Here is a 13,910-nt window from a genome sequence, read left to right on the forward strand (position 1 = left end):
CTATGAAACCCTGGGAAAAGTCACAACCTCCGTGAAGCTGTTTTATTTATCTGTAAGATGGAGATAATAAGAACACACACCTCCCAAGGTGGTTAGGAGAATAACACCTGTGAAGCACTCTGAAAACCTTAACGTGCTATGTAAGTGCTGGGTCATTCCCAAGTCTCCATCACTAGCCTTGACCTCTTGTTTACTCCAGCCTTCCATTTCTCACTATCTATAAGGCAGCTGCATAACAAAAGGAAGAACCCGAGTTGGGCAACTCCTGCTTACTGAAAGAGCTATAAAGACACCATACTCACAGCCCCTTCTGAAGCACAGGAGTCAGGTCTGGGGGGCTATTTGGATAGAGCATTGAAGGGTGGTACTAACATCAAAGAATAACCAGGTGGACCAAAAATGGCTGCTTCTGTTTGGAGTTTGGGGTCCTTCTTTTATTAGTGTATGCTTCACATTTTATGGGGGCAGCTAGGTGGTGCAGTGGATAGAGTGCTGGGCCTAGAATCAGGAAGACCTGAGTTAAAGTGTGACTCCAGATACTTACTAGTTGTGTGACCCCGAACAAGTCACTTAACCCTGTATGCCTCAGTTTCCTCATCTGTAAAATGAGATGGAGGAGGAAATGGCAAACTACTACAGTATCTTTGCCAAGAAAACCCCAAACGTGGTCATGGAGAGTCAGACACAACTGAAAACAACTGAACTACAACAAATTATACGTTATAGGAAATGCCAGGAACAGGATGGAGGAAACTTTTCAATGACCTCTCCAAGTTAGGAAGAGTGGAAGAAGCACTGGATTTGGGGTCAGAAGACATTGGTTTGGGTCCTAAATATGTAACCTTGAGTAAGTCACTTAAACTTTCTAATGCTCAGCTCCCTCATCTGCAGATAAAATGGGGTGTGGGCTAGAGATGAGTACAAAGGGCAAAAACTCCCATTTGTAGACCTCCTGTGTTTAAATAATCATGCAATTTGATCTAAAATGGGGATCCAATTCACTTGTAGCACTTTACTCTCAGATTTGTTGTGAAGACTAAAGGAAGAGATTTCATTGTAAGTAATGGGAGATAGGTGGAGTAGAAAGAGTAATGAGAATAATAATGTCAGTTATTCCAGTTGGGTCCAATTCTTCATGACCCCATTTGGAGTTTTCTTGGCAAAGATACAGGAGTAGTTTGCCATTTCCTTCTCTAGTTCATTTTACAGATAAGGAAACTGAGGCAAACAAGGTTAAGTGACTTGCCCAGGGTCACACAGCTAGTAAGTGTCTGAGGCTATATTTGAACTTGGGTCTTCCTGGCTTTAGACCCAGCACTGTATCTATCTACTGTGCCCCCTAGCTACCCCTAATAATAACCACAAATAGTTATATATTACTTACTATGTATCAGGCACCGTGCTAAGTACTTTACAATTATTGTCTCATTTAATCCTCACAGGAACCCCGAGAGGTAGGTGCTATTATTATCTCTATTTTACAGATAAGGAAACTGAGGCAAACAGAGGCTAAGTGACTCACCAAAGGTCACACAACTACTAAATGTGTGAGGCTAGATTTGAATTCAGGTCTTCCTGACTCCAGGTTACACAACCTACTAGATTTGGAGTCAGAGGATTTGAGTTCTAGTCCCTCCTCTGACATTCCTTGCATGACTTGAGTGTGATAGCACTAATCCTATCAGGGTTAGCCATTTCCCCCACAGGTTAGGCTAGATTTTCCCTAAAAGGTGATGAGTCTGGGAGGGTGGAAGCAAGGCTCAAAGGATGTCTCCTTTGAAGCAGCCTCCTAGTGCCCTCTGGCTGTGCTAATATGGCTTCCGGGTCACCTAGAGGCATAAAAAAATCCCACCCAAGGGTCAGTGCCCTTCAGGCTTACCCAAAGACCATGTCAGTCACATGCCTTACCCTGCTGATCTGGATGTGTTATAGAAACAAGGAGGGATCCACCAGAACCGAGTGCTTCTGGATATCCTGGCTGCATTAGGGCTAAGCAAAACTTTTGTTTTCTGTTCAGTGACCTTCAAGTGCCTCCTTTTGTCCCAAAGTGGAGCCTGAAGTAACAAGGTGCTGGTGTTAGGCCTACCCTCAACACTTGGACAATTCACTTAGATGCCCTAGGACTCAGTTTCCTCAACTACAAAATGAAGGAATTGGGTTTTATGGTTTCCGAGGTCCCTTTCAGCTCCAACTCTATAATCTGATGACTCTGAAGGCCCCTTTCCATCTCTGATTTTATGATCCCATTATGCTCTATGAGGGGCAGCTAGATGGCACAGTGGATAAAGTGCCAGGCCTGGAGAAAACCAGAGTTCAAATATGGCCTCAGACACTTACTAGCTGGGTTACCCTGAGCAAATCATTCAACCCTGTTTGTCTTAGTTTCCTCATTTATAAAAAGAGCTGGAGAAGGCAATGACAAACCAATCCAGCATCTTTGCCAAAAAAACCCCAAACAAAGAAACCCCAAATAGGGGTCACAAAGAGTCAGACACGACTGAAAATGACTAAACAATAATTCGTAGCCATATTTTAGCCATTTGAGAATATATGTAGGAAGAATAAATAGGAGTGAGAGAGAATAAAAGGCAAAACTCCACATTTATGCCCTACTGTGTTTAAATAATCCTGCAATTTGATCTGTGATTCTTTTAGCACTACCTTACCTTCTTCCAGCTCACAGTTCCAGACTCAAAGCCCTGCTATATTAACCACCTGTTAACTGTGACAGTGGCTGTGACTATGCCAAAGGCAACTTGATCTCCACAGCTGTGAGTTGGGACATCGGAGCTGCCCCGGTGCAGCTGTTCCATGTGCTGGCTTTCTGGGACAATACAGTCCAGCAGCTGGGCCTCCATCTCTCTGAACGGGCCTGCCTCTTGAATAGAACAGCTCCTGCCAAGCAAGCCTCACCACCGGGTGGGCCCTCTCGGATAGTCCGCTTGCACCCCATCTTATCGGCCTGTTCCTTCCCTTCCCCCATCCCCAGGCTTCCATGACTCCTGTTTAGTTTGCCTGTCTTTGTCAAGATTCTGGGCCTGCAGTCACCTCTAAGTTTTCTCTCCAGCCCCTTCTCTACATCTTCTTCAACACTGTTGTTGTTGTTCAGTCATTTAAGTCATGCCTGCCTCTCCGTGACCCCATTTGGGGTTTTCTTGGCAAAGATACTGGAGTGGTTTGCCATTTCCCTCTCCAGCTCATTTTACAGATAAGGAAACTGAGGCAAATAGGGTTTAAATAATTGTCCAGAGTCATCCAGCCAGTAAGTGTCTGAGGTCAGATTTGAACTCAGGTCTTCCCAACTCCAAGCCTGGCATTCTATCCACTGTTGTCCTTAAATTCTGCCATTTATTCCTCTGTACTTTTTCTCAGATCTACCCCCATCATCTCTATATCCCCAGCCCTAGTTAACTTGTGTCTATCTCATGTGGTCATGGGAAGAAGGATGGATTTGGACTCAAATCCTGACTCTTCCACTTGCTTGACCTTCCACTTATATGACCTTAGGCTCAAGTCCTGTTATCTCTCTGGCCTCAGTTTTCTTATCTGTTAAATAAAGGGATTAAACAGGATGCCTTCTGAAGTCCCATGATTAATGGAGTGTTGACTCAAGAAAATTCAAAACCTGCTTCCAACACTTCCCATATGTATGACCCGGGACAAGTCATGTCACTTCACCTTATGCAGCCTCGGTTTCCTCATCCATAAAATGGGTATAATAATAGCTCCTTCCTTCCAGGATTGTTATAAGTACCAAAGGAGATCACCTATATAAAGTGCTTTGCAAATCTTAAAGCATATAAATGTCAGCTATTATTAGGATGGTGAGACTATGAGCCTACTGTATTCATCCTAGCTACCTTCTCTAAGCTTCAGCCTCTTTTCCTCCTTTCCATCTGACACGCATCACTGAAAATCATCTTTCTCCAGTGACATTTAGATCACATCGCTCCCTCTGCAGAAACCGGCAACAGCCCCCAGTTGCCTCTCAAATCAAATTAAAACTCATAAGTGTGGGCTTCAAGTCCCTCTACCAATTAGCCATATTTCACCTAACTGCCCATATCTCCTGCTAGGCTCCAACATGTGCTTTGACTCCAGCCAAGCACACTGAGCTTGGAAGTGGGGGTGTGGGAGGGGGTGTGGGGGTGGAAAGCATACTCCTTCCTCTGATTCTATGCAGGTGAAACTTGTCTAGAATGAATATCAGGTGCAGTGGGACAAGCAGGGAGGTGATTGTTCTTTCAAAAGAAAAGTGGGGAGACCGATTCTTTCATTGTCTGCGATGGGACAAAGAGATTGGAATAAAGGTTTGAGGACCCACTTTCTCACTGTAATTATATTTGCTAATTATAATCTACCATTTCAATATTCCCTTTCCTCCTTCCCTTCTATCCCAGGCAACCAAAAACCCTCCTAAAACATGGAGTTCCAGGCAATCACCTCAATTATTGTACTCTAGGGACAGTTCTACCTTCTCAGGACCCTATATTTATGCTGTCTGTTTTACTCAATGCTTTCTGCCTAATTTCTATCCAAGTACCCATGCCCCAGTCACATTTTAAAATACTAATCATGTCTAAGACATCTCCAAAAGACTCATGATGGAAAATGCTATCCATATCCAGAGAAAGAACTGTGGAGTCTGAATGCAGATTGAAGCATATTATTTGTGCGCTCTCTCTCTCTCTCTCTCTCTCTCTCTCTCTCTCTCTCTCTCTCTCACTCTGTTTCTTCTTTCTCATGGTTTCTCCCTTTGGTTCTAATTCTTCTTTACAACATGACTAATGTGAAAATAGGCTTAATATGAACGTATATATAGAGCCTATATCAAATTACACTCCATCTTAAGGTAGGGGAAGCAGAGAAATGAAGAGAAAATTTGGGACTCAAAATCTTATGGAAGTGAATGTTGAAAACTAAAAATACATGAATAAAATAAAATACAATACGAATCATGGGTCTCTTCCTTCATGAAGACTTTCTGTATCCCCAAATTAGACCAGTCTAGTCTTAGGTACTTTGAAAAACCCATCATTATCACAGAATCAAACAATCAGAGACTTAGAGAGTTGGAAAAGACCTCAGTGGTCATCTAGTCCAACTTATGCCTGAAAGAAATCTCCAATAACAACATAACGGTGAAGGAGTCACCCAGCCTTAAAGACTGGATGGGAGGAGGGAATCCAACCACTTCTTGAAGTAGCCATGACACTATGGCATAGATCTTGGAATCATTCTCCTTACATCAAGCCAAAATCTATTTCAATACAACGTCCACCCATTGTTCCAAGTTCTGCTTTCTGGGGCCATAGAGAACAAGCCTTCTTCTTCTTCCACATGACATCCCTTCAGATACTTAAAAGCAGCTGTCATATCCCCCATGAGTCAATGCTTTGTACTGGATAAACATCCCCAGCTGTTTAAAAAAAATCCTCATATAATCCCTTTATTACATACCAATATATGGTTGTATAACCTATATACCGCTCCTCTTTTCTGCATGGGTTCTTTTTATCTTTTTTGCTAGATTGCATACTTCAAGAGGATGAGGGAAATATCAATATTCTATCTATTTTCTTAACCAGTCATTTTTCAGTCACGTTTGACTCTTCGTGACACCATTTGGGGTTTTCTTGGCAAAGATACTGGAGCGGCTTGCCATTTTCTTCTTCAGTTCATTTTACAGATAAGGAAACTGAGACAAACAAGGTTAAATGACTTGCCCAGGGTCACCCAGCTAGTAAGTGTCTCAGGCCAGAATTGAACTCAGAAAGATGAATCGTCCTGGCTCCATGCCTAGCACCGTACCACCTAGCTGTCCAAGCTGAATCATAGGCACCCCTCAAAGCCACCCCAGATTCAAGACATTCTTAGTTTATCACTCACTCAAAACCACAGCTCACAAGCCCCTACTAATGTTCTTTGTATCAGACTAATCAGAGAACATGTTATTTCAAGCGAAAAGACATTTAAGTAAACAATATAAAGTAGATTACAAGGAAAATCCCTCCATCCCCATATATAAGGTACCACCTCCCATAGATTTCCACATCTAGGAAAAAAGCATCCATGTGGAAAAAGTACGCACATATAGGGAACACTTTTAGAGTTAAGGCGACTCACTATTAGGTAGGCAACCTAGCTGGAACCATTTTCTGCTTCTGACACTGCCAGTGGCTATTTCCCCCATAGAACAACAGTTGTCATCAAACTACAACAAGCTTATTGGACTGTACTGCTGGGCTATTTTTTTTTCGTGCTGGTTAGCCACCTATTGGCAGTTCCCTAGGTCAGCTTCTCTTTATAAATCCTCTGATATTCTCTATTGCCACCACCTTATCTATTCCCATACAGAAGGGATTTTCAGCTCTTTTAGCCCATAGCTACTTGAATTCATTCAGTCTCTTTTACTTAAAGTAAGAAAATGCCTTTCAACTCCTGTTCTCTTCCTTGATGCCAATCAAGGTCCCTGTAAACTACCACTCTGGGAGCCTCAGTTAGAAAGTCACCTTGAGATTAGAGAATATTTTCATTCTGAATTTGTATCTCCAGAATCTAGCACAGTAGCTAACAAATAGTCGGCACTTAATGAATTTGTACTGGACTGGCAGGGTACAGCCAGGCAATATTTGTTCAGTCTTTCTACTCACAACAAAATCTCTGCTCCTCCTACACCATTCTTCACACAGCTGCCAAAATAATCTTCCAAATCTCTGATTATGTCATTCCTTTGCTCCCTATAGTCTAAAGGATAAGTGATAAATTCCTACCTTTTCTGTCCTTGGCCTCATTTCACTTCACTCCCTTTCACACAGACAAATTGGAATACCAGCTGTTCCCGAATTTTATTCTGCACTCTCCACATATTTAGAAAGGCTGTTCTCATACTGGGACTGTATTCCCTTCTCATTTTCACCTGAGGAAACCTTTACCTGCCTTCGAGGCTCAGCTCAGTTGCTGCCTTCTTCATGAAGCATTTCCTGATGGTTCCTGCTGAAAGTGATTTCTCCCTCTTGGATATACTTAGAAGATTCTGTAGAGCTCTCTTCTTGGCACCCATAAGTCACCCTTACCGCATATTTATTTATGTGTATATCATATACACCACCATCCACCAACCCCAATAACAGGCAAGAACCTTGAGGGGAAGGGTGATGCTGTTTTTCATCTTCATATTCCCAATACTTAGTATGTTGTCTTGCATTCAGCAAGTGCCTAATAAATGTCTGCTGAATCCGATTAAATTGAATTCTTTTTTTGTCACTTCCCAAAGCTGATAATGTTCACTTTATAACTGTGTAAGTCAGCAAATCATATTAATGCCTCATTTATCCATAAACATTAAAGGATGAGTTGTACGACGGAAGTGAATTTTTTAGACAACTGAAATTTTAAACAATTTTTAGGGGAAACAAAGAGTCCACTATTTTAGATGAAAATGTTTCTAAAACATTACATTTTTCTGCCTTCTTAAAGCATACAGGACAGAATTTAATATTCTCTTGATGATTTAGGGCTATTGTTATGAACATTAGTTATTGTACTGGGCTGAAAAGGCTTCTATGGATTGTTGAGATATATAGAGATATTTGCCCTTACATAGTAGCCCCAAGACTCCTGTGATTTCAAGTTGTCAGTCGATTTTTTTATAGTTTTTATGTTTTTCTTCTTGCTGTTAGTTGGTCATCTGCTGCTTCTTGAGCTATCAATGTGTATTCCTATAGCAGCTACTCTTTTCTCTCTCTTTCTCTTCTTCTAGTCTGTCCTGGGTTAAGAAATTAGATTAAAAACCTTGTTAGAATTACATGGAAAATAAGAATAAGAAGGCTCTGAATCAGGGTCTGGGAGGACTTCTTGTATCCTAAGTATTTGTGTTAGTGTATGAACTCTGCGGCAGATGTTCTGATGTCTCATCAGCCTTTCTCGTAATCTTCATGGCTATTAGTTGTGTTCCAAATAATTAAACCTACCAAATAAGTCACCTCTGGTCATGTAAGGTTGGACAAAATATTCCATTTTGTAGTTGTTTTAGACAGAACACATTTCTCTTTTTCTTTGAAGTGATGATTTCCATTCATATTTCCAAACATTTTTGAGCAAACTTCGAAGATTTCTATGATGATTCTGCAGTTTTACTTTGCTACCAGATCCATGCCATTCTTTTCTCTACTCAGACCATCACTTTTACCTTCTTCTTACTAGTAACCTGGATTTTGCTTTGAAGTTCCTCTGCCTGGATGGGTGACGTTTGCCTTATCTGATTGAGAATCAGTTCTCCTAGTCACTCCTTGCCAGAGCCACACACCTTGTTGCTGCTGGGAGTTAAGGTTCCTTTTCTAGTTCTCTTTGATAGATTCTTCCCCTCATTAGAATGAAAGCTTCTTGAGGACCTGGACTGCCTTGATTCCTTTTATTTGAATCCTAGTGCTTTGCACAGGGCTATCTATCTATCTGTCTATCTATCTATCTATCTATCTATCTATCTATCTATCTATCTATCTATCTATCTATCTATCTTCCATTTATTTACCTATCCATCTATTTATCTATCTATCTTTATCTATCTGTTCATCTCTCTGTCTCTCCCTCTAAGTTTCCCCAGGCTTAACATAGAAAGACCAAGCCCTTGGTGTGGTAGCATAGCTATGTCCCATAGATGGCAGTAAACACATTTTTAAACACTTCTCTTCACCTTTCTTTAGAATCAATGCCCCTCAAGGGAAAGAAAATGAATGCCCAAGCCTCTGGAGTAATAATTAGCAAATGGACCATATTCTTTTGAAATTTGGCAAGGAGTATTATTAAAGCAGGTAATAGTTATCATATTTTCCACTCATAATAGGTCCTTTCATCTAAAGACTTTCAAATGCCTGCTTGAGTCGTGTAACAGAGGGAAAAAACAAAATGAAACAGAACCGAAGTAAGGTCAGAAGTCAGAGGGAGATGTGCTTTACATTCAGAGCCAGAACTCCCACTGCAAGTGAAGGCCCGAGACTTTTTTCCCCTTTAAACCCCCAGGAATGATGCAGGTTAAGTAAACAAACAAACAAACAAACAGGGTACTAGCTGATGAAGCTGCTCACTCCCAGGCTCTGCACATTGGGGCTAAAGCTGGAAATGCTTCCCATTACCCCCCCACTCCCACCCCTCCTTTCCAGTGAAAACAACAATGATTCTTTGCCTCATGTGGACAGCATTAGTATTCATGGAGTGCCAAGCAAATTGAGAAAGCCTTTTTCTATTCCCTGCCCTGTATTAAAGCTTAATTATCAGCATATCCTTGTATATGTTCTTATGTGGACAGAATAAATACAGTGAAAGATGAATATCAGTCCTGGGAACTATATTTCACTTATTCTTTATCTCAGGGAGTGGGGAATGGAAGAAGAAAGAAGCATCTAGCATGTATATAAGGTAAAGGCCTTAAATCTACAAAATCCTGCCTTCCTGCTTGTCTCCCATTACAACTGTGACTTAAGTTTACCACAGAAATTTCAATTCTAGTGAAAGAACATTAAAACCCTCTTTTCTTGTCACATGGTGGTTACTTGACAACTAGAAGACAGACACCCCGACTGTCTAGGGGAATACGTGTTTTGAAATAAAGGAAGGCTGATTTTTCCCCCTAATGCATCAGCATTCACTTGAGGTCTTACTAGGACATCCATGTTGCAAAAAGAAATCCTCATTCTTTGCAAAATCTAGCCACAGTGCATAGGGATGATGCCCAATCGACTTCTTGTTTCATGGACGGGATGTAAAGTAGGAGGATGTAAAGTGATGGCAGTAAAGTAAATATCTGGAAAATGACTAGAGTAGTATCTGATTTCACTGACATCATTGTGAAAGATGGATGTTTCAACCAAACAGACTTTCCATAGGTTCTTTTTTCTTTAAGCAAAACAAATTTGTGTTATATTTTCTATGTATGAAAATCTGTGTCTCATTCTATACCTACAGATCATCACCTCTCTGCCAATAGGGGGTAAGTGTGCTTCATCATTAGTCTTCTGGAGTTGTGATTGGTAATCGCATTGATCAGAGCTGTCTTTCAAAGTTGGTATCCTTTACAATGTTATGTTCGACATATAACTTGTTATCTTGGTTTTGCTCACTTCATTCTGCATCATTCGTTATGGGTCTTTCCAGGTTTCTCTGAGTCCACTCCTTTCATCAACCAGAACAGTAATACTCTTTACTTCATATTCTATAAACTGTCCAGCCATTTCCCAACTGACATATGCCCACTTTGTTTCTATAACTATAACAAAGAGTTATTCCTATAAATATTTTTGTGCATATTAGTGCTTTCTCTCTGTCCTGGATCTCTTTGGGACATATGCCTAGGAGCGCTATTGCTAGGTCAAAGGGTTTATGCTGTTTAGTGACTTTTGAAATACGATTCCAAATTGTTTCCCAGAATGATTGTACCACTTCATAGGTCCACCCACATTACATCAACATGCATGTCCTCCCACAGCCCCTTCAACAATTATTATCTTCCTTTTTTGTCTATCTTATGAGTATGAAGTAGAAACTTAAAAGTTTTTTTAAATTTGCATTTCTCTTACTATTAGTGACTTGGAGCATTTTTAATATGATTGCTAAAAGGAAGCATTTCTGTTTTTGAGAATTGCCTGTTCATAACCTTTAGAGCTAGTGGTGGTAGTATAGCTGATAGAGTGCTGGGCCTGTAATTAATGTTGTTCAGTGGTTTCAGTGATGTCCAACTCTTTGTGACCCCATTTGGGGTGTTCTTGACAAAGATACTAGAGAAGTTTGCCATTTCCTTCTCCAGCTTATTTTATAGATGAAGAAACTGAGCAAACAGGGTTAAGTGACTTGCCCAGGGTCACACAGCTAGTAAGAGCCTGAGGCCAGATTTGAACTCAGGAAATTAGTCTTCCTTTCTCTAGACCTGGCACTCTATCCACAATGCCACCTAGCTGCTCCATAATCAGTGAGGTCTAAGTTCAAATTAAACCTCTGACAGCAATGTGACCCTAGACAAGTTGCATTACCTCTGCCTACTTCAGTTTTCTCAAAATGGGGATATATTATATAATAACACTTACTTCCCAGAGCTGTTGTGAAGATCAAACAAGATAATATTTGTAAAGCACCTAGTACAGTGCTTGGCTCATAGCAGTTGCTTAATAAATGTTTGCTTCCTTAGTTTCTTTCCTTCCTTCTTTTTTTCCATCTATTTATTGGACAATAATAGCGTCTTGTTCTTTATGTGTGTGTATGTATGTGTGTGTGTATGTATGTGTGTGTGTGTGTATCTATCAGTTCCCAATGTATCTTGGATATATCTTTTTCAGAGAAATAGGCAAAGATTTTTTCCCCTAGTTAGCTGTTTCCTTTCTAAATCTAAATTCACTTATCTCATTTGTGTCAAAGGTCTTCAATTATATGTAATCAAAATTGTCCATTTTACTTTTATTATTGTCTCTATTCTTTGTTTGGTCCAAATCTCATCCCCTATCCATCCACTATATCCATAGTTGTGAAAGTATTGCCTTCTCTGCTCCCCTAATTTTTTATGAGCCCAGACCAGCATACTTAGCAGAGGGAGCAACCACAGCCCGCACCCTCTCCCTCCCGCTTGCTCGCCCTCCACTGCCCCCTCCACCGCCCTGGGGTCATTCTCCCTACTTCCTCCTCCACCCCCCCGCCCCTTCCTCCTCTGGCAGCCCGTGGGTGCCTCCTCACCTTCCCGCCCGTCCCTATTGTTCCTCCTCAGGCCTCCCGCCCTTCCCTTTCTCGCCCGCTCCCCTTTTTCCCTTCACTCGCCTCGCGCCCGAAGTTTTTGGCTTCCACTTCTACCAGTGACTGAAGACTTGACCACTTTACAAAGGCCAAATCCCCAGGACACTACTCGACGTGGACACCAGTGTGTTTATTGCAGGTGGATTAAATGTCACTCTCACCATCCGGCTACTTACGCATGGAAAGGAAGTTGGAAGCATTATTGGAAATAAAGGAGACTTGGTCAAGAAGATGCATGAAGAGGATGGTGCTCATATCAACAGCTCAGAAGAGAATTGTCCTGAGAGAATAATTACTTTGGCTGGACCCACCAATGCCATCTTTAAAGCTTTTGCTATCATCATTGACAAACTGAAAGAGGACATCAGCAGCTATGTCTATGACCAATAGTACAGCTGCCAGTAGACCCCCAGTCACCCTGAGGCTTGTGGTCCCTGCTAGCCAATGTGGCTCTCTCACTGGAAAAGGAAGATGCAAGACCAGGGAAATAAGACAGAGTACAGGGGCTCAGGTCCAGGTGGCAGGGGATATGCTACCAAACACAACTGAGTGGGTCATCACTATTGCTGGCATCCCACAATCCATCATTGAGTGTGTCAGACAGATCTGTGTGGTCTTGTTGGAGACTCTCTCATTCTCTCCCGAAGGGCGTGACCATCCCTACCGGCCCAAGCTGTCCAGCTCTCCCGTCATCTTTGCAGGTGGGCAGGACAAGTACAATGCAGGCAGTGACAGGGCGAGCTTTACCTATACCACCCAGTCCGTATGTCTCAACTCTGACCTGGAGGGACCACCTCTAGAAGTCTATACCATTCAAGGACAGTATGCCATTCCACAGCTAGATTTGACCAAGCTGCACCGGTTGGCAATGCCCCAGTCTCACTTTCCCATGACGAATGGCAACACCTGACTCAGTACAGGTTTGGATGCATCTGCTCAGACTGCTTCTCATGAACCCACCTTTCCACATGACTTAATTGGATGCATAATGGGGTGTCAAGGTACCAGAATCAATGAGATCCATCAGATGTCTGGGGCTCAAATCAACATGGTCAATCCAGTGGAAGGCTCTACTGATAGGCAGGTTACCATCACTGGATCTGCTGCCAGCATCAGCCTGGCCCAGTATCTAATCAATATCAGGCTTTCCTTGGAGATGGGTGGCATGGATAGCAGCTAGAATAATGCAGACTCACCCATAACCCCATCTGCTGTTCACCACCCATGATCCATCTGTGTAGTTTCTGAACAGTCAGCGATTCCAGGTTTCAAATAATTTGTAAATTTTCAGTTTCTATACAACTTTATCATCCTCTTGTGATTTTTTAAAAATTGCAATGTTTTAGTTCCTTTCTCTGTTCAGCTGTTAACACTGAGAACCATATTAAGTTTTATAAGATCTCCCTGGTTTTTTTTTTGTTTTGGGGGGGCTCATGAATTTTTTCCCCGTTTTTGTCATTGAAATGTAAGAGTGGAATATTAACACATTTCAGTTTAGTTCTATAATGTCAGGAATCTTTTTTTTTAATTAAAAGATGATCTGGAGCTTTTTCCTTGTAAATAGAAACTGGAAAAAATTAATTTGTTTATGGTATAACCATTTATCTATAGATTAGGTCTCCATCTGGAGCTTATTGTAGTATATGGTGTGAGATGCTGATCAAAACCTAATTTCTTTACAATTTTCCTAGTAGTTTGTCAAATAGGGAGTCCTCACCCTTGTAATTGGTGTCCTTGATTTTATTGAACACTAGACTATTATGTTCAGTTGCTTTTAGATTTTATGTACAAATTCAGTTCCATTGATCAACTTTTCTATTTTTAACCGTTGATGATTACTCCCTGCTTTGCATCTGCAACCTTACCTGGTTTCAACCCCATGGAACAAGATGCTCCTCCCAGGATAAGTTTATCACTTCCAAACTCTTCACTTTGCTGCTAACTCAACCCTTGATTGACTTTACCTCTTACAGACTCCTCTCTCTTCTATTTGTAAAGCTGGAAGGAAACTCCTTCCACTGTCTTCCTTTATAGAGGGAAGAAACTGGACTCTCAGATCACTCCACTTTGCATCTGCTGGTCTATCTCCATGGAACAAGATGTCTCTGTCCAAGAACCCCCTGGTGTCCCATCCC

General features: G+C 41.5%; 1 protein-coding gene across 1 annotated transcript in view; it reads left to right on the forward strand.

Annotated features, from left to right (window-relative positions):
* LOC110222343 (poly(rC)-binding protein 2-like) overlaps positions 1 to 12,955 on the forward strand; it is a 55,583-nt gene extending 42,628 nt beyond the window's left edge. The window contains 3 exon segments of the mRNA XM_078151753.1: positions 2,732 to 2,919; positions 11,864 to 12,147; positions 12,149 to 12,955. Coding sequence (XP_078007879.1) covers positions 2,732 to 2,919; positions 11,864 to 12,147; positions 12,149 to 12,955 — 1,279 coding nt within the window.
* The last annotated feature ends 955 nt before the right edge of the window (positions 12,956 to 13,910 follow it).

The sequence above is a fragment of the Phascolarctos cinereus genome, unplaced genomic scaffold (assembly GCF_003287225.1).
Source record: "Phascolarctos cinereus isolate Bilbo 61053 unplaced genomic scaffold, phaCin_HiC Scaffold_4;HRSCAF=312, whole genome shotgun sequence".
Classification (NCBI taxonomy): domain Eukaryota; kingdom Metazoa; phylum Chordata; class Mammalia; order Diprotodontia; family Phascolarctidae; genus Phascolarctos; species Phascolarctos cinereus.